Source organism: Coenobita brevimanus, chromosome 102 (genome assembly GCF_032717465.1).
Source record: "Coenobita brevimanus isolate Jiangsu-jjx chromosome 102, ASM3271746v2, whole genome shotgun sequence".
Lineage (NCBI taxonomy): Eukaryota > Metazoa > Arthropoda > Malacostraca > Decapoda > Coenobitidae > Coenobita > Coenobita brevimanus.
The window spans coordinates 31,376,505-31,402,619 of NC_137055.1; the positions used below are offsets into that span (position 1 = coordinate 31,376,505).

The window sequence follows — 26,115 nt, forward strand, 5'->3', positions numbered from 1 at the left end:
GATAATTTACCATAGAAACATCACCATTTCTTCATAATAAAATGATTCAGTCCAAAGATCTCTTTCATTTGAACCTTTATTTCTCGAATTGGTTGTCGTTGTGTAATCTTTCTGAGCTGTTGCATTACAATATCTATCCAGAAAGGTTCCACCAATCGGACAATTGACCGCCATATATTATCGGAATACTCTGGAAGCGGGTATCACTCTTGGCAGAGCAACAGCCGAGACCTCGCAGATACTTCCTTCTTCATCCTCAAATCTTTTACGAATTCTACTGTATTCAGAAATTCCTTGCGTTTGTGGCGTGGACCGGTTTTCTCTCATCACAAGTGAGCTTTAAAAAAAGAAAAAAATTAATGAGTTCAGTTATGGATGGTAAATCCTCAGATACTACTATAGGGAAAAAACGGAAATTGTGTCTAGAAAGCACTTCTCAATTGAAAATCCAAAAAATTATGGATAAGGTAGATACTATGGAAAAAGAAGAAGAAGATGGGATTGAAAATGAAAATATTGAAGAAAGTGATATAGAAATAATTTCTGAAAGTGATGATGGAGATACTGAAAGTGACATAGAAGTTATTTTGGATGATGACTCTGATGATCAAGCTATTGATGATGAACAATGGTTAAATGTGACTGATAGTTTTCTTGAATGACTAACCCTTTAGCGGGCAGCCAACTGCCAACCAGATAGGTCAGCATACGACTACACCAATGCACGGAGTGTTGATATTTCAACCAAAACACCTTTTTCAACTCTTCGGACTAGAGTGGTGGTGCCGCCGCTAGAAAGAGTTTTTGAGCTGCCGCATTACAGAAAGGCTCCACCGATTGGACAAAAAGTAGTAGTTGTTACTTTAACTGCTGGTGCTGATGGAAGTTTGGAGAATGTTTCTGTGCTGGGGGACTTTGTCGTTGTGGTAGGTAATATCACTCTTAGCAGAGCAACGACGTAGACCCCGAAGGTACACCTCCTTCTTCTTTCTTAAACCCTATGATAATCAGAGATTCTTTGCATCTGTGGCAGACTTTCAACATGTTCCATTCGTCGACGAGAGTGAAGTTTGTCGGACCGGCTCCTCTCTCTTTCATCACTCTGGCCTCCCCTCCCAGTGCAAGAAAACGTACGCTACTTTGAAGGGTTTCTTAGTATCTCCCAAAACCTTGTTTAGAGTCTTTCTGATTAGACAGTAGACTCGAAATGATCCAAAAAATAAAAGTCACCCGCTAAAGGGTTGAAAGGCATTTATGATCCCCCAAAAAAGTCTACTTTGTAGTAGTGATCTACAGTAAGATGTAAAATAAAAAATATTCAAAAACCAACTTTATTGATAATAACCTAATATAGCCACTAAAGGATGCGAAATATAAAAAACAACTTTATTGATAACAATCCGATATAGCCACTTGCTCGTTAAAGGGTTGAAAGGCATTTATGATTCCCAAAAAGTCTATTGTCTATAATAAGATTTAAAATAAAAAATATTCAAAAACCAACTTTATTGATAATAACCTAATATAGCCACTTGCCTATTAAAGGGTTAAAATTTCTCTTTGTCTCGGGGTTTATGTATAATTATATAGTAGTATGACTATCTTTGTCTAAATGGTATAGTAGAATTTGTTTCTAATAAACTTCAACTATTCATTTAATTTCTGGTATTATTGAAGTTTGAAATGGGGCAATAATGTCGTTGTGAAGATCATTTTTTTAGCAGAGCAACGACAGATACCCTCTCCTGTAGCAACCTGAACTTTATTACAACCTGAGCCATAAATTAACCTAATCAGTTATGGGGTATAGGCCACTTACCCGTTAAAGGGTTAAAAATAGATAGACTATCTATAAAATAAAATAAAAATATTTCACTCCAGTATATTTTTGTCAATTTATAAAGTTCTGGGCAATGTTGGCTTTTTCTGAATTATAGTCTTCATAAAAGCTTAAATTTTATATAATTTATTTGAAAACCGGATACAAAAGGGTATATAAATTTTTACAATCTTTCACAGATAATAACAATGGACCTTATTAGACCTGATACCTCTTGTGAGAAATGTTTTAATATTTTGACAGATAAATATAAATTTTCAAATAAAAGTCAAGGATATCTCCTTTTTGCTATATATGAAAATACTTTGGAATGTAGTAAAGAAAACATTATAGAGAGACTAAATAACAATCTCAAAAGGATAATTTCTTTAAAGAGAGATGGTGACATGAGAAAAAACCTTTTTGAATCAATGATAAGTGAAAATCCGAAAGAAGAAGAGGAAAAAGAAAATCTTCCAATTCCTAATAAAAAAGAGAAAGAGTCTTGTTTCGGAATATGTTTAAAAGAAGGAGAAAATACGACTGATTGTGTATTTTTCCCAATCTCAGTTGAAGTAACAACATTCGAAAATAGATGGCGTGGTTATGAGTATTTGATATTTGGAGCAGAACGCATTCTTTGTAATGAAGAAATTGATACTGAACCATATATTAATCATAAAGATGGAAGAATTCATTTTCTTCAGTTTATTAAAACTGAAAGAGTTAAAAATTCTGTTGATAGTGTATATGCGGCAGGTAAACTCAATATGAAAGAATATAATGAGAATCTCTCAATGGCATTAATATTTTCTATAAAAAACTCTATCTTTTGGGAAGATTTTTCATTATCTGATCTTTATGTACAAACAGTCTCTTCTGAAAGAAATGATAAAGATTTTAAAAATATGATTATTAGTCGAGATATTATTCTTCACTTAAAATATATATATAATTGTATGTGTAATTATATGGAACAAGAATATAATATTTATTCTACAATAGATTATTTAAAAAATAAGTTTGATGTAACTGATACTTCTTTTTCATTAAATTTAAATGAAAAAGTAATTGAAGAAGTTAGGTATATGCTGCCATTCCGTTCCTCTAACCCATTTCCTAGTAGTGCTATAGAAATGTGTTTCAAGTCATTGAAAGATAAAAAATTACCCCAATAAATATCCAGAAAAAAAAAGCTTAAAACTCAAAAGAGAGAAAAAATATAAACTATTTTTTATTAACTACTATGTGGAAGGGGGCCGAGGTGGGGGGGGCCGCCACCCCCCCCCAAATAGTATTAAAAAAAAAAATAGTTAAATAGATATTTGAGTTTTAAACTTTTTTTTTCTGGGAAGAATAATTAAAAAAATAAAGAGTTTAATTATCCTTAACCCTTTAGCGGGTAAGTGGCTATATAAGGTTATTATCAATAAAGTTGGTTTTTAAATATTTTTTATTTTACATCTTACTATAGAAAATTAATATTTTGCATCCTTTAGCTGGCAAGTGGCTATATTAGGTTATTATCAATAAAGTTGGTTTTGCATCTTATGGTAGATCACTACTACATAGTAGACTTTTTGGTGGATTATCAATCCTTTAGCGGGCGACTTTTTGAATCATAAATGTTTTTTAAACCTATTGAGGAAAAAAAATTTACTAGATAAATGAGACAGACCTTCCCTTCTCAATTATCAGCTAGGCTAGGCTAGGCCATAAGGTCCTCCAAGACCAAACGATACTATAAGAATATTAAATGTTCCCTGGGCAAAATACTGTTGGACTCGAAGAATGTCACTCCTCTCTTCGAAAAGAGATGTCTGGCCATCTCTCGGATGGCCATCAGCTGTGCAGTGCGATGATAGAAGATCTACTCCAAAGACAACGACGAGCTACCTGAAAACTTCCAAACTTCCAGCTCCATCCCAGCACCAGCAACTACAACATAGTCCGAGGAGTTAAGGTTCAAATGAAAGAGGTGTTTATATTATTGTAACAACCCAACACTAACTACTACTACTACTCCGTGCATTTATGATAAAGGTGTAGTCGTATGACCATATGGTCGTATATAACACTGAGGCGAGTTTATACAGCCACTAAGAGGATAATGGAGAATATCTTTGCTTGCTATAATTTACTAGAGTATGATTTACCCGAAGGAAAAAAAATAAGTCCAAATTTTGATAATATGATTGAAGATATCATAAAATTTCAGAAATTATGGAAAACTAATGAGAAATTAGTAGATAAAGTGAAAGTAAAAAAAGCTAAGAAAAAAATGGTAGAAAAATTCATTCATAATATAATTATTAATGAAAAAATTGCAATCCAAGATTATAAAACTACACAAAAGATAATTGATAATTTTGAAGGAGCCCTTTCTACTGAGAATAAGAAATTCTATAAGATTCCTGGTGAGCTGGAAACCAAGAATTTATACAAAGCATGGTTAAAACTAATGGAAATGGATGAGAAAGAAAAACAACGAAATCCATCAAATTTGGGATTTTTAGAAATTAGAAAATACATTATTGATATTCATAAAATTCTAATGACTGGAGTAATTGATGAGAAAATTATGACCCCCCCCGGGAATATTTAGTACTTTTGATAGAGTAGCCGAATATAAGGGTGAAATTCATAAATACCCAAGAAAGGGAAGTCAAGAAGAATGGGAAACAGAGATTTGGACTTGTCTGGACCAGTATAATAGTTTTATTATAAACATGAAGAAAAACATTGAAGAAAAAAAAGGTGTAGAGGGTATCTTTAGGTGTGCCGCATGGCTTCTAGTTAAACTGGTTTCGTTGCATCCCTTTAGTGATGGAAATGGCCGCCTTAGTAGATTGTTGGCAAGTTATTCTCTTAATTTAATTACACCATTTCCATCTCCAATAAGTAAAAATCGAGAAGATTTTATTGATGCACTTATCAATGCACGTAAATCTTTTCCAAGTCATATTACTGGTATGATGATTGAATCAAATTGGTGGGCGTGGATGGAATTTTTAAATATGCTAGGAATCTCCTATTAGAATTTTTCTTTCTAGTTGTAAGAAAATGGTTTTCAAACTCTAGGCTAAATAAAAAAATATTTTCCGTTTTTAGGTGATATTTCTTAACCTTCAACCAGGTTGAAAATATTTTTCATCTCAGTGACCATCGCATCTCTTTTACTTATATAGTCTACTGGTGTTTATTTCTTTTTTTGATAATAAAATTCAACAAAAAACACTTCTTTTATTCCAACCTAATTCCTTAACCCTTTAGCGGACAAGTGGCTATATCAGGTTATTATCAATAAAGTTGGTTTTTTAATATTTTTTATTTTACATTTTATTATAGACAATTAGACAGTAGACTTTTTTGGGAATAGCGGACAAGTGGTTATATCGGATTGTTATCAATAAAGAAGGTGGTGTACCTTCGGGTAAAAAACAATCCAAAACTAACTACTACTACTACTATCACTACTTTATATATTTATGACAAAGGTGTAGTAGTATGACCATATGGTCGTATATAACACTGAGGCGAAAAGGCTGCCCGCTAAAGGGTTAATAATATTTTGTAATAACTATTTTTTATTTGTTCCTAAAATTAGTAGATATGGAAGATTCTCTGGAACGGGCCGGTGGGAGTAACATCCAAGAGGAACCCCTAGATCTTACTACACAAGAAAACCATAATAATAAGGAATATAGAGAAAAGCATAAGAATACTTATTTGGGTAAAAATATATTTAGGTTTTATAAGTTGAAATTAGAAAAGAGTGAAAAATTATCAGAATGTCCAGAGGTTTCTACTAATTCTGTGAACCTTATTATGGCCACCCATTCTCAAGAGAAGCCGTATAAATGCGGTGATGGAGCTATTTTAAAAAAACATGAGATGATACATACTTGTGAATACTGTGAGAAGACTTTCTCATATAAATCGATCCTAAGAATTCATATGCGGACTCATACAGGGGAAAAGCCGTTCATTTGTGAATACTGTAAGAAGGATTTCTCATTAAAATCGAACCTAACAGTACATAAACGCATTCATACGGGGGAAAAACCCTTTTCTTGTAAATATTGTGAGAAGACTTTTTCGAAAAAATACAACCTAAAAACTCACATACGTACTCATACAGGAGAAAAACCGTTTACCTGTGAATATTGTAGTAAAAGATTTCTCATTAAAATCGAACCTAACAGTACATAAACGCATTCATACAGGAGAAAAACCGTCTACCTGTGAATACTGTAGCAAAAAATTCAACATGAAAGAAACAATGAAAAAACATAAACGTATTCATACAGGAGAAAAACCGTTTACCTGTCGAAACTGTAGTAAAACATTCAGGGAGAAAGAACACATAAAATCTCATGAACGTACTCATACGGGGAAAAGGCCGTTTGTTTGTGAATACTGTGCGAAGAGTTTCTCATTAAAATCGAACCTAATAAGACACACATGTACTTATACAGGAGAGTAAAAAGAATAGAAATCCATACGAGGGGAAAAACGTTTGTCTGAATACTGTTAAAAGGCTGTTTGTTTGTGAATATTATCAGAAGATTTTCTCAGATAACACATACATATTCAAAGGGTAAATATAATAAGGGGAGGGAGGGGAAACATTTGCTAGGAAATTTTTTTTTAGTGTAAGAGAAGGAAATATAAACCCTAAGGAATCATATAAGTATTTATTTATATGAGAAAGGTATAAGAATGTTGCCTGCAGTCAAGCTCTACCGATCGGACAAGTGGCCGAACAACGGTGGAGGTTCATCCTTCTTCTTCGTCCTCATACTAAAATAAATAATATTTAAAAAATTTATTTTATTTAACAATACTGCTATTTTAGTAACTATTTATAATAACTCTTTTTTTTCTTTTTTAAAATTAATAGACATGGAAGGTTCTCTGGAACAGGCCAATGGGAGTAATATCCAAGAGGAACCTTTGGATCTCAGTACAAAAAAAAATTATACTTATGATGAAAAATCTTTGTTGAAGAATATTCATTTCGATAAAAACATATTTAAATGTTATAAGTTAAAAATGAAAAAGAGTGAAAACTTACCGGAATGCTCGAAGGTTTTTACTAATTCTGTGGACCTAAGTGAGAAGACTTTCTCACACACACGCACCCATACAGGAGAAAAACCAGTTACCTATGAATACTGTAGTAAAACATTCAAACAGAAAAGAGACGTGGAAGATCATAAGCTCATCCATACAGGGGAAAAACCGTTTACCTGCGGATACTGTAGTAAAACATTCAGGCGGAAAAGAGACATGGAAGTTCATAAGCGCATTCATACTGGGGAAAAACCGTTTATCTGTGGATACTGTAGTAAAACATTCAGGCAGAAAGGACATATAGAAATTCATAAACGTATTCATACGGGAGAAAAACCATTTATCTGTAAATATTGTCAGAAAACTTTCTCGGATAAATCGAGCCTAAAATGTCATATACGCACTCATACAGGGGAAAAACCATTTACCTGTGGATACTGTAGTAAAACATTCAGGCAGAAAGGATATATGAAAATCCATAAACGCATTCATACGGGGGAAAAACCGTTTGTCTGTGAATGCTGTCAAAAGACTTTCTCAGATAAATCAAACCTAAGGACTCATAAACGCATTCATACATGAAAGAACCCTTTAGCTGGCAAGTGGCTATATAAGGTTATTATCAATAAAGTTGGTTTTTGAATATTTTTTATTTTACATGGATTATCAACCTTTTAGCGGGCGACTTTTTGGATAATAAATGCTTTTTAAACCTATTGAGGAAAAAAAATTAGTACTAGACTCTAGACACATTCGTAAACAAGGTTTTGGGAGACACTAAGAAACCATTCAACGTAGCGTACGGTTCAGCCAAGTTTTCCTGTACTGGGAGGGGGGAAGAAGGAGGAGGTGTACTACCTTCGGGGTCTACGTCGTTGCTCTGCCTACTAAAACGACAAAGTCCTCCAGCACAGAAACATTCTCCAAACTTCCAGCAACAACAACAATTACTAGTTTTTGTCCAATCGGTGGAGCCTTTCTGGATAGAGACTGTAATGTGGCAGCCAATATTGCTCAAAAACTCTTTCTAGCGGCGGCACCGTCCACCACCACTCTAGTCCGAGGAGTTAAGGTTCAAATGAAAGAGGTGTTTATATTATTGTAACAACCCAACACTAACTACTACTACTACTCCGTGCATTTATGATAAAGGTGTAGTCGTATGACCATATGGTCGTATATAACACTGAGGCGAAAAGGCAATTGCTGACCTATCTGGTTGGCAGTTGGCTGCCCGCTAAAGGGTTAACTCCGAGGTTAACAATCATTTGGAATTTTTCTAATAACTATTTTTTTTTTTCAATAGATCTAATAAAAATGGAAACTAGAAGTGATAATCAGGTACTGGTATCATATAATCCTTTGCAAGAAATCGAAGAGGAGTCTCCCTCTCAAGATAAAAATCACAGTATTTATATAAAGGAATGTGAAGAAGCCGCTGATAAAGTGTCACAATATGTATTATATCAAAAGAGAGAAAATAAACTATCGGATCTGCTTCATTTATTTGGTCATAGCGCTTCGTGTCCGTCTCCAATGTGTTCCTCTATCTGCCGGATATTCTGTCGTATTCGGCACCATCTGAAAGAGAAGAAAGAACATAAATGTAAAGTGCTAATTATATACACCGCACTATATAGGGCTTGGTGTAAAACCTATGAAAGTAATAAAAGAAAATTGGTTGAAGATCTCTATGTCTGCGATCAATGTGATCTTTTCTTCGTCAGCAAATCCTCATTAGATATTCATAAGAACAACGCCCATACAATCACACATTGTGATGAGAGGCTCCATAGATGTGACCGATGTGATAAATTCTTCAAAAATAAAGAGGGGCTAAGGCGGCACAAAAAAAGACATGACGATGAGAGGCTCCATAGATGTGACCGATGTGATAAATTCTTCAAAAATAAAGAGGGGCTAAGGCTGCACAAAAAAATACATGACGATGAGAGGCTCCATAGATGTGACCGATGTGATAAATTCTTCAAAAATAAAGAGGGGCTAAGGCGGCACAAAAAAAGACATGACGATGAGAGGCTCCATAGATGTGACCGATGTGATAAATTCTTCAAAAATAAAGAGGGGCTAAGGCGGCATCTAAAAAACACACACCGATGAAAAAAAAAACAAAAACAATTTGCCTGTAAATTCTGTGACAAAACATTTCATCAGAAAGTACATTTGATAAAGAAAAACCATTTATGTGTTTTCAATGCAATCACAGTTTTCGAACCCAGACGGCTCTTTCAAGCTATTATCCATCACACAGCAATCAGAGACCCTTTACCTGTGATCAGTGTGAAAGAAAATATAAGAGAAAGTCAGCTTTGAAATGTCATGGCTGTATCAGGTTATTATCAATAAAGTTGGTTTTTGAATATTTTTTATTTTACATCTTACTATAGACAATTAATATTTCGCATCCTTTAATTGGCAATTGGCTATTATAAATAAAGTTAGTTTTTAAATATTTTATATTTTAAATCTTACTGTAGATTACTATTATATAGTAGACTTTTTTGGGGGCTCATAAATGCCTTTTAACCCTTTAGTGGCCGACTTTTTGTATTTTTTGGATCATAAATGCCTTTTAAACCTTCTTATTAAAAAAGCAATTATACTGTAAAATTAAAAAAAATACATCTACACACAAATGGAAAGGGGGGGAAGAGATATAATATTAGTTTCCATTGGCTCAAGGTTTTTATCCTCACTCTTCTGACTACGATTTCGTTGTTTTTTCTTGTAGTTTCTTCGATTAGTTAAGTTTTCGGATCGTAGATGTTGACAATGCTGGCATTTCGGGAAGTTCCAGCGAAAGTCATTTTCTCTGAGGAAACTTTCCTTGTCTGGCATAAAGAAGGCCAAGGGCGATTCATCTTTCTGTGGATTCGCCACATTGGAAGGTAGCAGCTGTGATGAGATTTCTGGGGTGGAAGACAACTCTTCTATGTATTTCCATCCAAAAATAACAAATCCCAGAAGAACAGCAAATATACTCATCACCAACACACATAACACAATCTTGAAAAGAAAAGAAAAAAGAGAGTTGTAATGTATACTGAAACTTCAAAAAACACTACATAGAAAAAATTGCTGATAAACACTGTTTCATATAGGTAGTTCAGAATGTTTTTTGGCGCAAAGAAACAGCGCCAAAAGTGGTAACTGGACGAGAACGCTGAAGTTGGTTACCAGTTAAAGAAACAATAATATTTAGATCTTTGATTACAAAAAAACATCTAGTCGCCAAAATATAGGTAATTGCTAAAAAAAAGTAGCTAAGCTAGATCAAAAGTCTCCAAATCTAAAAACAAAACTAAGTTGACAACAAACTATTTTAATTTTTTCGATCTAAATGCTTTTTTTTTTAATCTATCAGAGTTGTCTACTAAAAAGTTAATATCTTACCTCTAAAAATAAATGAAGAAAAAATAATAGAGACGAAAACATCCGGACGAGGTAAGGGGAGGAGTAGGAGTTGACGGACGAAGAGGTGTGCACTCAATGTGAAGGCTGGATTTAAGAGGTATATATATATGAAGCTTCACGTCATAGAAAGCAGAGGGGTTTCCATCTTTTACCATCCACAGGATTATATACAACCATCTAGTGTTTATCCAAAAAATTGCCACCAATCGAACAAGTGGCTGCCAATGTTGTTGGAAGTTTAGGGCGGAGCAACAATGTTCCTTTGAAAAATAACTCTTTGGCATAGCAACGACACAGCCCCCACACAACCTGTAGCAACTCTACTGACCATCAGCTTCAGAAGGGAAGCCGGTCCTGCAAGATTAACCCTTTAGCGGGCAGCCAACTGCCAACCAGATAGGTCAGCAAGGGCCTTTTCGCCGGAATATTTAAACTTGTGAGTACAAAATTTTTATAGTCACTTTCCATCTAAAGGATTAAAAATAATTTCTAAAGAATTTTTAATAATTGTTTGTAATAACTATCTTTTCTTTGTTTCAGAAATTAATAGATATGGAAGATTCTCTGGAACAGACTAGTAGAAGTAACATCCAAGAGGAACCCCTTAATCTCAGTACAAAAAAAAAGTATAATTATGACGAATACGGCATTAAAAAATCTTTTTGAAGATACAAACAATTTCTGGAATGCTCGAAGGTTTCTACTAATTCTGTGGACACCCGCATAAATATGATTAGTGCTTGTTTAAAAAGATGATACATACTCAAGAAAAACCGTTTACCTGTGAATACTGTAGTAAAACTTTTAGGCAGAAATACAACATGGAAATTAATAAAAAGACTCAGACAGAAGAAAGTGAATATTGTGAGAATTTTCTTGACTAAATTGAAACTAGAAAAACCGTTTACCTATGGATACTGTAGTAAACCATTCAGCCGAAAAATAAATATGGAAGTTCAAAGACCATTTCTCTGTAAATATTGTGAGAAGACTTTCTCGGTAAAATCGAGCCTAATAAAACACATTCGCACTCATACAGGAGAAAGGCCGTTTACCTGTGGATATTGTGAGAAGACATTCTCAGAGAAATCGATCCTAAGAACACACATACGCACCCACACGGGAGAAAAACCGTTTACCTGTGGATACTGTAGTAAACCATTCAGCCGAAAAATAAATATGGAAGTTCAAAGACCATTTCTCTGTAAATATTGTGAGAAGACTTTCTCGGTAAAATCGAGCCTAATAAGACACATTCGCACTCATACAGGAGAAAGGCCGTTTCCCTGTGGACATTGTGAGAAGACATTCTCAGAGAAATCGATCCTAAGAACACACATACGCACCCACACGGGAGAAAAACCGTTTACCTGTGGATACTGTAGTAAACCATTCAGCCGAAAAATAAATATGGAAGTTCATAAACGCACTCATACAGGGGAAAAGCCATTTGTCTGTGAATATTGCGAGAAGACTTTCTCGGTAAAATCGAGCCTAATAAGACACATTCGCACTCATACAGGAGAAAGGCCGTTTCCCTGTGGACATTGTGAGAAGACATTCTCAGAGAAATCGATCCTAAGAACACACATACGCACCCACACGGGAGAAAAACCGTTTGCCTGTGGATACTGTAGTAAACCATTCAGCCGAAAAATAAATATGGAAGTTCATAAACGCACTCATACAGGGGAAAAGCCATTTGTCTGTGAATATTGCGAGAAGACTTTCTCCGTAAAATCGAGCCTAATAAGACACATTCGCACTCATACAGGAGAAAGGCCGTTTACCTGTGGACATTGTGAGAAGACATTCTCAGAGAAATCGATCCTAAGAACACACATACGCATCCATACGGGAGAAAAACCATTTACCTGTGGATACTGTAGTAAAACATTCAGGCAAAAAACACAAGCAAACGTTCATAAGCGCATCCATACAGGGGAAAAACCACATACTTGTAAATATTGTAACAATACCTTCTCCAGAAAAAGGCAGATGAGAAAGCATGAATTAATTCATTTGAGTGGTAGGTAAAAAATAATCATGGAAATTCTCGATATACACACTTATAAGAGAAGATTCCAATACAAACTCATATAGGAGAAAACTTGTTTGTCTATAAAAAAATATTTAACCTTCTTAGAAGAAATGTAGTAAGAAATTTAAATATAAAATAATTTTTAGTTCCTATCTTTTGAAATTGGTTGAAAATAAGGGAAGAAGAAAATACTATTATTAGAATTTCTTTTTCATTTTTAGTGGGCAACCAGTGGAGCGCATTGTGAGCAACTCTGGAGATCTAGCAGATGGTTCCAAACTGAAAAGGTAATTATATATAATTGTCTAAAGTGATATCAACTTTATACAGTCACTATAGATTGAAAAAAATATTTCTGAAGAATTTTTAATAATCGTTTTTCTTTGTTTCTGAAATTAATAGACATGGAGGCTTCTCTGGAACAGGGCAGTGGGAGTAACATCCAAGAGGAACCCCTAGATCTCAGTACAAAAAAAAACTGTAATTGTGATGAATGCAGTATTGAAAAATCTTCTTTGGAAATGCATAAGAAAAATATATTCAAGTATCATAAGTTTAAAATGAAAAAATATAATTCTATGGACCTAGTAGTAGACAAGCCGCATAAATGCAACAAATGCGATCGGTGCTTCAAAGAAAAAAGCAATCTAAAAAGACACGAGATGATACACACCGAAGAAAAACCATTTACCTGTGAATGTTGTAATAAAACATTTAGGCAAAAAGGAAACATGAAAATTCATGAACGTATTCATACAGGGGAAAAACCATTTGTCTGTGAATATTGTGAGAAGGTTTTCTCGACAAAATCGAGCCTAATAAGACACATACGCACTCATACAGGAGAGAAGCCGTTTGTCTGTCAATACTGTGAAAAGAGTTTCTCACATAAATCGAGCCTAAAAATTCATTTACGCACTCATACGGGGGAAAAGCCATTTACATGTGAATGCTGTAATAAGACCTTCTCGGCAAAATCGAGCCTAATAAGTCACATTCGCACTCATACAGGGGAAAGGTCGTTTACCTGTGGACATTGTGAGAAGACATTCTCAAATAAATTGATCCTAAGAACACACATACGCACCCATACGGGAGAAAAACCATTTACCTGTGGATACTGTAGTAAAACATTCAGGCAAAAAACACAAGCAAACTTTCATAAGCGCATCCATACAGGGGAAAAGCCATTTGTCTGTAAATATTGCGAGAAGACTTTCTCGTTAAAATCGAGCCTAATAAAACACATTCGCACTCATACAGGAGAAAGGCCGTTTACCTGTGGACATTGTGAGAAGACATTCTCAGAGAAATCGACCCTAAGAACACACATATACGTTCATACCGAGGAAAAACCCTTTTCCTGTGGATACTGTAATAAAACATTCAGGCAAAAAACACAAGCAAACGTTCATGAACGCATCCATACAGGGGAAAAACCATATACTTGTAAATATTGTAACAATACCTTCTCTAGAAAAAGCCAGATGAGAAAGCATGAATTAATTCATTTGTAAAAAAATAATTATGGTTTCTCGATATACACACTTATAAGAGAAGACTCGAATACAAACTCATATAGGAGAAAACCCGTTTGTCCATGAAAAAAATATTTAACCTTCTTAGTAAATATAAAATAATTTTTAGTTCCTATCTTTTGAAATTGGTTGAAAATAAGGGAAGAAGAAAATACTATTATTAGAATTTCTTTTTCATTTTTAGTGGGCAACCAGTGGAGCGCATTGTGAGCAACTCTGGAGATCTAGCAGATGGTTCCAAACTGAAAAGGTAATTATATATAATTGTCTAAAGTGATATCAACTTTATACAGTCACTATAGATTGAAAAAAATATTTCTGAAGAATTTTTAATAATCGTTTTTCTTTGTTTCTGAAATTAATAGACATGGAGGCTTCTATGGAACAGGGCAGTGGGAGTAACATCCAAGAGGAACCCCTAGATCTCAGTACAAAAAAAAACTGTAATTGTGATGAATGCAGTATTGAAAAATCTTCTTTGGAAATGCATAAGAAAAATATATTCAAGTATCATAAGTTTAAAATGAAAAAAAATACTCATTGCCACGACAAGCCGCATAAATGCAACAAATGCGATCGGTGCTTCAAAGAAAAAGGCAATCTAAAAAGACACGAGATGATACACACCGAAGAAAAACCATTTACCTGTGAATGTTGTAATAAAAAATTTAGGCAAAAAGGAAACATGAAAATTCATGAACGTATTCATAGAGGGGAAAAACCATTTGTCTGTGAATATTGTGAGAAGGTTTTCTCGACAAAATCGAGCCTAATAAGACACATACGCACTCATACAGGAGAAAAGCCGTTTGTCTGTCAATACTGTGAAAAGAGTTTCTCACATGAATTGAGCCTAAAAATTCATTTACGCACTCATACGGGGGAAAAGCCATTTACATGTGAATACTGTAAGAAGAATTTCTCGGATAAATCAAACTTGACAATTCATATGCGTACTCATACAGGAGAGAAGCCGTTTGTCTGTCAATACTGTGAAAAGAGTTTCTCACATAAATCGAGGCTAAAAATTCATTTACGCACTCATACGGGGGAAAAGCCATTTACATGTGAATGCTGTAATAAGACTTTCTCGGCAAAATCGAACCTAATAAGTCACATTCATATGCGTACTCATACAGGGGAAAGGTCGTTTACCTGTGGACATTGTGAGAAGACATTCTCAAATAAATTGATCCTAAGAACACACATACGCACCCATACGGGAGAAAAACCATTTACCTGTGGATACTGTAGTAAAACATTCAGGCAAAAAACACAAGCAAACTTTCATAAGCGCATCCATACAGGGGAAAAGCCATTTGTCTGTAAATATTGCGAGAAGACTTTCTCGTTAAAATCGAGCCTAATAAAACACATTCGCACTCATACAGGAGAAAGGCCGTTTACCTGTGGACATTGTGAGAAGACATTCTCAGAGAAATCGACCCTAAGAACACACATATACGTTCATACCGGGGAAAAACCCTTTTCCTGTGGATACTGTAATAAAACATTCAGACAAAAAACACAAGCAAACGTTCATGAACGTATCCATACAGGGGAAAAACCATATACTTGTAAATAATGTAACAAATAATTTTTAGTTCCTATCTTTTGTAATTGGATGAAAATAAGGGAAGAAGAAAATACTATTATTAGAATTTCTTTTTCATTTGTAGTGGGCAACCAGTGGAGCGCATTGTGAGCAACTCTGGAGATCTAGCAGATGGTTCCAAACCGAAAAGGTAATTATATATAATTGTCTAAGGTGACATTAAAAAAATCACTAAAGATTGAAAAAAGTATTTCTGAAGAATTTTTAATAATCGTTTTTCTTTGTTTCTGAAATTAATAGACATGGAGGCTTCTCTGGAACAGGGCAGTGGGAGTAACATCCAAGAGGAACCCCTAGATCTCAGTAGAAAAAAAAACTATAATTGTGATGAATGCAGTATTGAAAACTCTTCTTTGGAAATGCATAAGAAAAATATATTCATGTATCATAAGTTAAAAATGAAAAAATATACTCATTGCCACGACAAGCCGCATAAATGCAACAAATGCGATCGGTGCTTCAAAAAAAAAACCGTTCTAAAAAGAAACGAGATGATACACACTGAAGAAAAACCATTTACCTGTGGACATTGTAATAAAACATTTAGGCAAAAAGGAAACATGAAAATTCATGAACGTATTCATACAGGGGAAAAACCATTTGTCTGTGAATACTGTGAGAAGGTTTTCTCGAGAAAAAGAAATCTAATAAGGCACATACGCACTCATACAGGAGAAAAGCCGTTTGTCTGTCAATACTGTGAGAAGACTTTCTCGGCAAAATCGACCCTAATAAAACACATTCGCACTCATACAGGAGAAAGGCCGTTTATCTGTGGACATTGTGAGAAGACATTCTCAAATAAATCGACCCTAATAACACACATATACATTCATACGGGGGAAAAACCCTTTTCCTGTGGATACTGTAATAAAAGATTCAGGCAAAAAACACAAGCAAACGTTCATGAACGCATCCATACAGGAGAAAGGCCGTTTATCTGTGGACATTGTGAGAAGACATTCTCAAATAAATCGACCCTAATAACACACATATACATTCATACGGGGGAAAAACCCTTTTCCTGTGGATACTGTAATAAAAGATTCAGGCAAAAAACACAAGCAAACGTTCATGAACGCATCCATACAGGGGAAAAACCATATACTTGTAAATATTGTAACAATACCTTCTCTAGAAAAAGCCAGATGAGAAAGCATGAATTAATTCATTTGTAAAAAAATAATTATGGTTTCTCGATATACACACTTATAAGAGAAGAATCGAATACAAATAGGAGAAAACCCGTTTGTCCATGAAAAAAATATTTAACCATCTTAGTAAATATAAAATAATTTTTAGTTCCTATCTTTTGAAATTGGTTGAAAATAAGGGAAGAAGAAAATACTATTATTAGAATTTCTTTTTCATTTTTAGTGGGCAACCAGTGGAGCGCATTGTGAGCAACTCTGGAGATCTAGCAGATGGTTCCAAACTGAAAAGGTAATTATATATAATTGTCTAAAGTGATATCAACTTTATACAGTCACTATAGATTGAAAAAAGTATTTCTGAAGAATTTTTAATAATCGTTTTTCTTTGTTTCTGAAATTAATAGACATGGAGGCTTCTCTGGAACAGGGCAGTGGGAGTAACATCCAAGAGGAACCCCTAGATCTCAGTACAAAAAAAAACTATAATTGTGATGAATGCAGTATTGAAAAATCTTCTTTGGAAATGCATAAGAAAAATATATTCAAGTATCATAAGTTAAAAATGAAAAAATATACTCATTGCCACGAGAAGCCGCATAAATGCAACAAATGCGATCGGTGCTTCAAAAAAAAAAACACTCTAAAAAGACACGAGATGATACACACCGAAGAAAAACCATTTACCTGTGGACATTGTAATAAAACATTTAGGCAAAAAGGAAACATGAAAATTCATGAACGTATTCATACAGGGGAAAAACCATTTGTCTGTGAATACTGTGAGAAGGTTTTCTCGAGAAAAAGAAATCTAATAAGGCACATACGCACTCATACAGGAGAAAAGCCGTTTGTCTGTCAATACTGTGAGAAGACATTCTCAGAGAAATCGACCCTAATAAAACACATACGCACTCATACAGGAGAAACCCTTTATCTGTGGACATTGTGAATAAAAGACATTCTCAAATAAATCGACCCTAATAACACACATGAATACATTCATACAGGAGAAACCCTTTTCCTGTGGACATTGTGAATAAAAGACATTCAGGCAAATAAACACCCTAAGCAACACACATGAACGCATCCATACAGGAGAAAGGGAAAATCCTGTGGATACTGTAATAAAAGATTCTTAGGCAAAAAACACAACACACATAACATTCCATACAGGGGAAAAACCTTTTCCTGTGGATACTGTAAAATATTGTAACAATACGTTCTGAAAAACGCCAGATGAGAAAGCATGAATTAATTCATTTGTAAAATAAATAAAGCATGAATTAATTCATTTGTAAAAAATAATTATGGTTGCTCGATATACACACTTATAAGAGAAGACTCGAATACAAACTCATATAGGAGAAAACCTGTTTGTCCATAAAAAAAATATTTAACCTTCTTAGTAAATATAAAATAATTTTTAGTTCCTATCTTTTGTAATTGGATGAAAATAAGGGAAGAAGAAAATACTATTATTAGAATTTCTTTTTCATTTTTAGTGGGCAACCAGTGGAGCGCATTGTGAGCAACTCTGGAGATCTAGCAGATGGTTCCAAACTGAAAAGGTAATTATATATAATTGTCTAAGGTGATATTAAAAAAATCAACTTTATACAGTGACTAAAGATTGAAAAAAGTATTTCTGAAGAATTTGTAATAATCGTTTTTTCTTTGTTTCTGAAATTAATAGACATGGAGGCTTCTCTGGAACAGGGCAGTGGGAGTAACATCCAAGAGGAACCCTTAGATCTCAGTACAAAAAAAAACTATAATTGTGATGAATGCAGTATTGAAAAATCTTCTTTGGAAATGCATAAGAAAAATATATTCATGTATCATAAGTTAAAAATGAAAAAAAATACTCATTGCCACGACAAGCCGCATAAATGCAACAAATGCGATCGGTGCTTCAAAAAAAAAACCACTCTAAAAAGACACGAGATGATACACACCGAAGAAAAACCATTTATCTGTGAATTTTGTAATAAAAAATTTAGACGGAAATACGATATGAAAATTCATAAACGCTCTCATACAGGGGAAAAGCCATTTGTCTGTGAATATTGTGAGAAGACTTTCTCGACAAAAAGAAATCTAATAAGACACATACGCACTCATACAGGAGAAAAGCCGTTTGTCTGTCAATACTGTGAGAAGAGTTTCTCATATGAATTGAGTCTAAGAAGTCATGTACGCACTCATACGGGAGAAAAGCCATTTACATGTGAATACTGTAAGAAGACTTTCTCGACAAAAAGAAATCTAATAAGACACATACGCACTCATACAGGAGAAAAGCCGTTTGTCTGTCAATACTGTGAGAAGAGTTTTTCACATGAATCGAGCCTAAGAATTCATGTACGCACTCATACGGGGGAAAAGCCATTTACATGTGAATACTGTAATAAGACTTTCTCGGTAAAATCGAACCTAATAAGACACATTCGTACTCATACAGGAGAAAGGCCGTTTATTTTTAGACACACATTTACCTGTGGATATTGTAATAAAACATTTAGGCAAAAAGGAAACATGAAAATTCATGAACGTATTCATACAGGGGAAAAACCATTTGTCTGTGAATACTGTGAGAAGGTTTTCTCGAGAAAAAGAAATCTAAGAATTCATGTACGCACTCATACGGGGGAAAAGCCGTATGTTTGTCAATACTGTGAGAAGACTTTCTCGAGAAAAAGAAATCTAATAAGACACATACGCATTCATACAGGAGAAAAGCCGTTTGTCTGTCAATACTGTGAGAAGAGTTTCTCATATGAATTGAGTCTAAGAAGTCATGTACGCACTCATACGGGGGAAAAGCCATTTATATGTGAATACTGTAAGAAGAATTTCTCGACAAAAGCGAGCCTAATAAGACACATTCGCACTCATACAGGAGAAAGGCCGTTTATTTTTAGACACACATTTACCTGTGGATATTGTAATAAAACATTTAGGCAAAAAGGAAACATGAAAATTCATGAACGTATTCATACAGGGGAAAAACCATTTGTCTGTGAATACTGTGAGAAGACTTTCTCGAGAAAAAGAAATCTAATAAGACACATACGCATTCATACAGGAGAAAAGCCGTTTGTCTGTCAATACTGTGAGAAGAGTTTCTCATATGAATTGAGCCTAAGAATTCATGTACGCACTCATACAGGAGAAAAGCCATTTATATGTGAATACTGTAAGAAGAATTTCTCGACAAAAGCGAGCCTAACAAGACACATTCGCACTCATACAGGAGAAAGGCCGTTTACCTGTGGACATTGTGAGAAGACATTCTCAAATAAATCGACCCTAAGAAGTCACATACGCATTCATATGGGGGAAAAACCCTTTTCCTGTAGATACTGTAATAAAACATTCAGGCAAAAAACACAAGCAAACGTTCATGAACTTATCCATACAAGGGTAGAAAAAGGCAGATGAGAAAGCATGAATTAATTCATTTGTAAAAAATAATCATGGACTTATACACACTTCGAATACAAACTCATATAGGAGAAAACCTATTTGTCTATAAAAAAAATATTTAACCTTAGAAAATATAAAATAATTTTTAGTTCCTATCTTTTGTAATTGGATGAAAATAAGGGAAGAAGAAAATACTATTATTAGAATTTTGTTTTCATTTTTAGTGGGCAACCAGTGGAGCGCATTGTGAGCAACTCTGGAGATCTAGCAGATGGTTCCAAACTGAAAAGGTAATTATAGATAATTGTCTAAGGTGATATAAAAAAAATCAACTTTATACAGTCACTAAAGATTGAAAAAAAATATTTCTGAAGAATTTTTAATAATGATTTTTCTTTGTTTCTGAAATTAATAGACATGGAGGCTTCTCTGGAACAGGGCAGTGGGAGTAACATCCAAGAGGAACCCCTAGATCTCAGTACAAAAAAAAACTATAATTGTGATGAATGTAGTATTGATAAATCTTTGGAAATGCATAAGAAAAATATATTCAAGTATCATAAGTTAAAAATGAAAAAATATACTCATTGCCACGAGAAGCCACATAAATGCAACAAATTCAATCTGTGCTTCAAAGAAAAAACCACTCTAAAAAGACACGAGATGATACAAACCGAAGAAAAACCATTTACCTGTGGATATTGTAATAAAACATTTAGGCAAAAAGTAAACATGAAAATTCATGAACGTATTCATACAGGGGAAAAACTTTTATTCTGTGAATACTGTGAGAAGGTTTTCTCGACAAAAAGAAATCTAATAAGACACATACGCACTCATACAGGAGAAAAGCCGTTTGTCTGTCAATACTGTGAGAAGAGTTTCTCACATAAATCGAGCCTAAAAATTCATATATGGACTCATACAGGAGAAAAACCGTTTGCCTGTCAATACTGTGAGAAGAGTTTCTCAAATGAATGGACCCGAAGAATTCATGTACGCACTCATACGGGGGAAAAGCCATTTACATGTGAATACTGTAAGAAGACTTTCTCGATAAAAGCGAGCCTAATAAGACACATTCGCACTCATACAGGGGAAAAGCCATTTGTCTGTGAATATTGTGAGAAGACTTTCTCGATAAAAAGAAATCTAATAAGACACATACGCACTCATATAGGGGAAAGCCCATTTACATGTGAATACTGTAAGAAGAATTTCTCGGATAAGTCAAACCTGACAATTCATATGCGTACTCATACAGGAGAAAAACCGTTTGCCTGTGAATATTGTGAGAAGGCTTTCTCGGCAAAAAGATATCTAATAAAACATATATGGACTCATACAGGAGAAAAACCGTTTGCCTGTGAATACTGTGAGAAGACTTTCTCGATAAAAGGAAATCTAATAAGACACATACGCATTCATACAGGAGAAAAGCCGTTTGTCTGTCAATACTGTGAGAAGAGTTTCTCACATGAATCGAGCCTAAAAATTCATGTACGCACTCATACGGGGGAAAAGCCATTTACATGTGAATACTGTAAGAAGAATTTCTCGGATAAATCAAACTTGACAATTCATATGCGTACTCATACAGGAGAAAAAACGTTTGCCTGTGAATACTGTGAGAAGGCTTTCTCGAAAAAGAGAAATCTAATGAGACACATATACACGCATACAGGGGGAAGCCCATTTACATGTGAATACTGTAAGAAGAATTTCTCGGATAAGTCAAACCTGACAGTTCATATGCGTACTCATACAGGAGAAAAACCGTTTGCCTGTGAATACTGTGAGAAGGCTTTCTCGACAAAAGGAAATCTAATAAGACATGTATTGATTCATACAGGAGAAAAACCGTAAGTCTGCCAGCACAGAAACATTCTGCAAACTTCCAGCACCAGCAGTTAAAGTAACAAGAACAACAAGGTTCAAATGAAAGAGGTGTTTTGGTTGAAATATTATTGTAAAACAAAAAAGTATAGTCGTAGGTTATATGTTGTCAATAAAGTTGATTTTTAGATATGATGTATTTTTTTTCATAAATCCCTTTTGGACATATCAGCAGGATGGAATTAAAGTTCTTTTGGGTGAATATTTTATTTAAAATTCAATTAAAAAAAACAGGACATATATTCAGATAGTTTCCTTCTCAGAAGAACTGTAAATATACTTATCACCCACACACACAACACAAACTTTAAAAAACTTACATATATATTCATTATCTTTAATATTTTTTTAAAAGAATATAGTTAATATCTCACCTTCAAACACAAAGGAGTTCGAGAAGCTTTTATATCATACCAAAGGGGTTACCACCTTTTCTTTATCTGTATAGGAAGAACGGAAAAAAACTTTTTTTAAAGAGGTGTTTTGGTTAAATTTTATTATAAATATGATTATATAATTAAATAAAAAAATAAATGATGGAAAAGCGGGTTCGATTTGGCGATATAAAAGTGTATTATATGATAAAATGGGACTATGCTTATAGAAAAGCTAGAGTTGGTCAATGGGAGCAATGTGCAAGAGATAGAGAAAGGTTCCATAGACGAATTGCTAGTTCAGAAATGAAGCTTTCTTCTATTTTTATCCCAGAACATCGAAATAATATATATACAAAAATGAAAAATAAAATTGCTAGAGGATGAAGAAGAGGGGGCATTGCTCTGCTAAAGGGTGATTGTCACTGCTCCAAGCTTCAATCAACTTCCATTTGTTCATAGTCTTGAGAGTGGTGTAATTCAGTTAATATTTTCTCTTCACTATTTTTAGGTATTTTTACCTCTTTTCTCGGTGGTAAAACAGATTCTATTTTCCTTAATTGCTCAATAGAGAAATGCGATGGAAAAACAATAGAAAAATGAATACATAGACTACCTTTCTCTGACTTCTTGTATTTTGGCATACCCTCACCTATAATACGTTTCATTTGGCCATTTTTTATAATCGTACCAGGATTGTTTTTAATAATTATGGTTCTATTATCTAAGGTTTTTATGGGCTTTTGAAAACCACAAAGAGCTTCTGTGAGGTATAAATTACATTTCATAAGAAGATCATCTTTTATACGTTTAAATATAGGATGGGCTTCCTCTTTTATTATAAAAAGAACATCACCGGGCTCACGACCAGGTTCTTGATCTCCTTCCCCTGTAAAAATTATCTTCTGTCCGGCTTTCATCCCTTTATTTATATGTACCTCTATATTTTTACTCTCTCTAATAACCTTCTTTCCTTGGCATCTTTTACATTTATCCTTAAGATCAATCACTTCTCTCTGACCTCGACAATGTCCGCATAAAGTTTGTATTTGTGATAAAATTCCAGGTCTCAGCTGTTGAATCCTAATTTGAAAACCACTACCTCCACATAAAAGACATTTCTCTGGAGGTTTCTTTCCTCCCTGGCCTTTACAGTTATAACATATAATGTCCCTCTCTAGGGATATTTTTTAATGGTTCCATTATATAATTCTTCTAGGGATGTTGAAATCGTGTAAATCGATGTTTTCTTCACATCTCTTGTGTATGTTGATGTTTTCTTCACATTTTCAAAGAAAAAATTAAAGATATCCATAGGTGATCTAAAGTTCTCAGATTCACCCCCTTTCAGTGATTGTTCTCCACCTTGATCATAAACCCTTCGCTTCTCTGGATTACTTAATACCTCATATGCTTGTGAAATTAATTTGAACTTATCTCCTTCATTGGGATTCTTATCAGGATGATATTTCAGAGCCAGTTTATGATAAGCCTTTTTTAGCTCATCTGAGGTAACGCTGGGTTTCACTCCTAGTATATCATAGAAACCAAGCTCCTTAACCATCTTAGCTCTTTATGATTGATGGCTTGATGCTTATATATATATATATCAATTTTTCTAAATGCTTATATAAATATAATTCTATTTTTTTTTTCCTTTTTAGGTTGTGTAGCAAATTGGTGATAATTTAGATTAGTTTGAATTAACCATTCATAAACTTTAGTAGAATGGGTTGTTATTTTATGAGTCAAATTATATATTTTCTGAATCTGTTCTTGTTGTTTTAAATTATGTTCTTTTATATTATTTACATAAAAATCTATCTTTTCGTTAAAATCTTCTTCTTTATCTGTTGAAGTTATATAGAAATTGTCTTCATTTGTTGTCATTGTAAACGGATTCAAGTTCAAATTTTTTGAGTGTGAAAGTAAAAATATGAAAAAATGCATTCTCTATTCTTTTTTAACTATAAAAAGATATTCATTATGAATAATAAAGTGAAATTTAAAAATGTCTAACCAAAAAGGAAAAATTATTAAAATTTTTCATGAAAAAAACCATATTTCTAAAATTTTAAATAATATAAGAAATGATATTAAGTATATAAAAGAAATATTATCTGAAGATGAACTAACAACTTATAAAATTCAAAATGATGAAACTAATAATACGGAAGAAGATGAAGAAGAACTAAAAGAAGAAGAAGAACTAGAAGAAGAAGAAGATGATGATGATGATGATAATAATGATGAATCTGAAGAGGAAGAGGATTCGACCTCATAGCCTAGCCTGGCTGACAATTGAGGAGGGAAGGAATTTGGTCTGTCTCATTTGTCTAGAAATTTCTAGGTCTTGTTCTCCCCATTTATTATTATTTTTTTTAAACAGTTTATATCCCACTACTAACCAGGATAATGCATGACTCAGGCTGCAATTAAGTTTAGGTTGCTACAAGAGGTAAAGAAGAAGAAGAAGGTGTATCTGTGCTATTAAGGTCTCTTTCGTTACTCTGCCAAAGAGTTATTAACTCTGAGATGAAGAATAGTTTCAACCCTTGCTGGTCTATCTAGTTGGCGGTTGATAGCCCACTGAAGGGTTAAATCAATAAAAATTTATCTTTCCTTTAACCTAATCATTAAAATGTTTCAAAATTCTTTATTAAAAGATTATCAAGAAAAATTGAATACATTTGATTCTATCCTCCCGTCAAATATTAAAGGGATAATAATAACTAAGAAGGATCATTTGAATGGTTGTATTGAAGTGTATCCATATGACATGAAAGGTGTTGTAGAAAATGGTGTAATATATAACTATCCAAGAAATATAAGTCAGGAAAGAAGACAAGCAAAATGCCCAGGGGTAAATGATACTCTTGTAAATAGATTTATAGAAAAATCTTGGGTAGATGATTGTGCTCCAAGTTTTCATATCCAAAAGAGAAATTTTTCTAATACTGAAGGGGTAATCATAATTCGTATATCGCTAGAAGAAGCATTTGGAAACGATTATCAACAGATGGAATGTACCGATTTCTTTTCTTATATTTTACAAAGGGATATATTACGTGTTTATAGTCAACCAAATACAATTATCGATGGGCTAAGAAAAGGAAAAGAAATAGCAGATTCTTTTCATATTTCAAAAGGACGATATAAAAAATATCCGTGGTTGTTATCAATTTAAAAAAAAATGAAGGGAATATTATAGTTAAATAATATTTATGTAAAGGAATTAATAAATATAAAAAATAAAATAAATAATGTAGAGAAAAAAATTGCAACGGAAGAGGATATATCTTTAGTTTTTAAATCATAATGACTAGTATAATTATACTTCTGTTGGGTTGTATAAGTAATACCATTGTTGCTGAAAATGAGAACAAACCTTCGGTACTTTCCAGTGATACATCCCATGGACCAAAACTATTAACTGAGGATCAGACATTAACACTTCTAAATAGTATAAATAATATTTTAAAAAATATGAATACTGGTGATCCCCTAACTAATACGTGTCTATCTTTTATAACTGTATTTATATTTGGACTGATATTAATTAAAATTTGGAAACATAGATTATGGCCCAATGGTAATAACAATAAATAAAAAAAAATGTTTTCAATACAAGTTGGGTTCAAACATAAGCTATGGACACGATCAGAAAGAGGTCTCCTATTTTCTAAATTTGGAAAACACTGTGAATTTTTATTATGTCCTGATATTGAGGGGTTTAATTTT

General features: G+C 33.6%; 6 protein-coding genes and 2 pseudogenes across 6 annotated transcripts; 7 read left to right on the forward strand and 1 right to left on the reverse strand.

Annotated features, from left to right (window-relative positions):
* Positions 1–7,477, forward strand: part of LOC145415434 (uncharacterized) — a 77,193-nt pseudogene extending 69,716 nt beyond the window's left edge.
* Positions 7,478–11,278: 3,801 nt separating this feature from the next.
* LOC145415435 (uncharacterized) lies at positions 11,279–12,810 on the forward strand. Its single transcript, XM_080284713.1, has 3 exons — positions 11,279–11,490; positions 11,554–12,290; positions 12,797–12,810. The coding sequence occupies exons 1-3, from the start codon at positions 11,279–11,281 to the stop codon at positions 12,808–12,810; spliced, it is 963 nt and encodes a 320-aa protein (XP_080140839.1).
* A 292-nt stretch (positions 12,811–13,102) lies between these two features.
* LOC145415437 (uncharacterized) lies at positions 13,103–13,888 on the forward strand. Its single transcript, XM_080284714.1, has one exon. The coding sequence runs from the start codon at positions 13,103–13,105 to the stop codon at positions 13,886–13,888; it is 786 nt and encodes a 261-aa protein (XP_080140840.1).
* Positions 13,889–14,594: 706 nt separating this feature from the next.
* Positions 14,595–15,494, forward strand: LOC145415438 (uncharacterized). The gene is made up of 2 exons (XM_080284715.1): positions 14,595–15,036; positions 15,190–15,494. The coding sequence occupies exons 1-2, from the start codon at positions 14,595–14,597 to the stop codon at positions 15,492–15,494; spliced, it is 747 nt and encodes a 248-aa protein (XP_080140841.1).
* A 521-nt stretch (positions 15,495–16,015) lies between these two features.
* LOC145415439 (uncharacterized) lies at positions 16,016–16,702 on the forward strand. Its single transcript, XM_080284716.1, has one exon. It carries the CDS (start codon positions 16,016–16,018, stop codon positions 16,700–16,702), a length of 687 nt encoding a protein of 228 aa, XP_080140842.1.
* A 2,511-nt stretch (positions 16,703–19,213) lies between these two features.
* Positions 19,214–20,398, forward strand: LOC145415440 (uncharacterized). The gene is made up of 2 exons (XM_080284718.1): positions 19,214–19,958; positions 20,340–20,398. The coding sequence occupies exons 1-2, from the start codon at positions 19,214–19,216 to the stop codon at positions 20,396–20,398; spliced, it is 804 nt and encodes a 267-aa protein (XP_080140844.1).
* Positions 20,399–20,521: 123 nt separating this feature from the next.
* Positions 20,522–21,970, forward strand: LOC145415441 (uncharacterized). The gene is made up of 2 exons (XM_080284719.1): positions 20,522–20,582; positions 21,033–21,970. Exons 1-2 carry the CDS (start codon positions 20,522–20,524, stop codon positions 21,968–21,970), a joined length of 999 nt encoding a protein of 332 aa, XP_080140845.1.
* Positions 21,971–22,811: 841 nt separating this feature from the next.
* LOC145415442 (dnaJ homolog subfamily A member 4 pseudogene) lies at positions 22,812–23,938 on the reverse strand (annotated as a pseudogene).
* Positions 23,939–26,115: the final 2,177 nt, after the last annotated feature.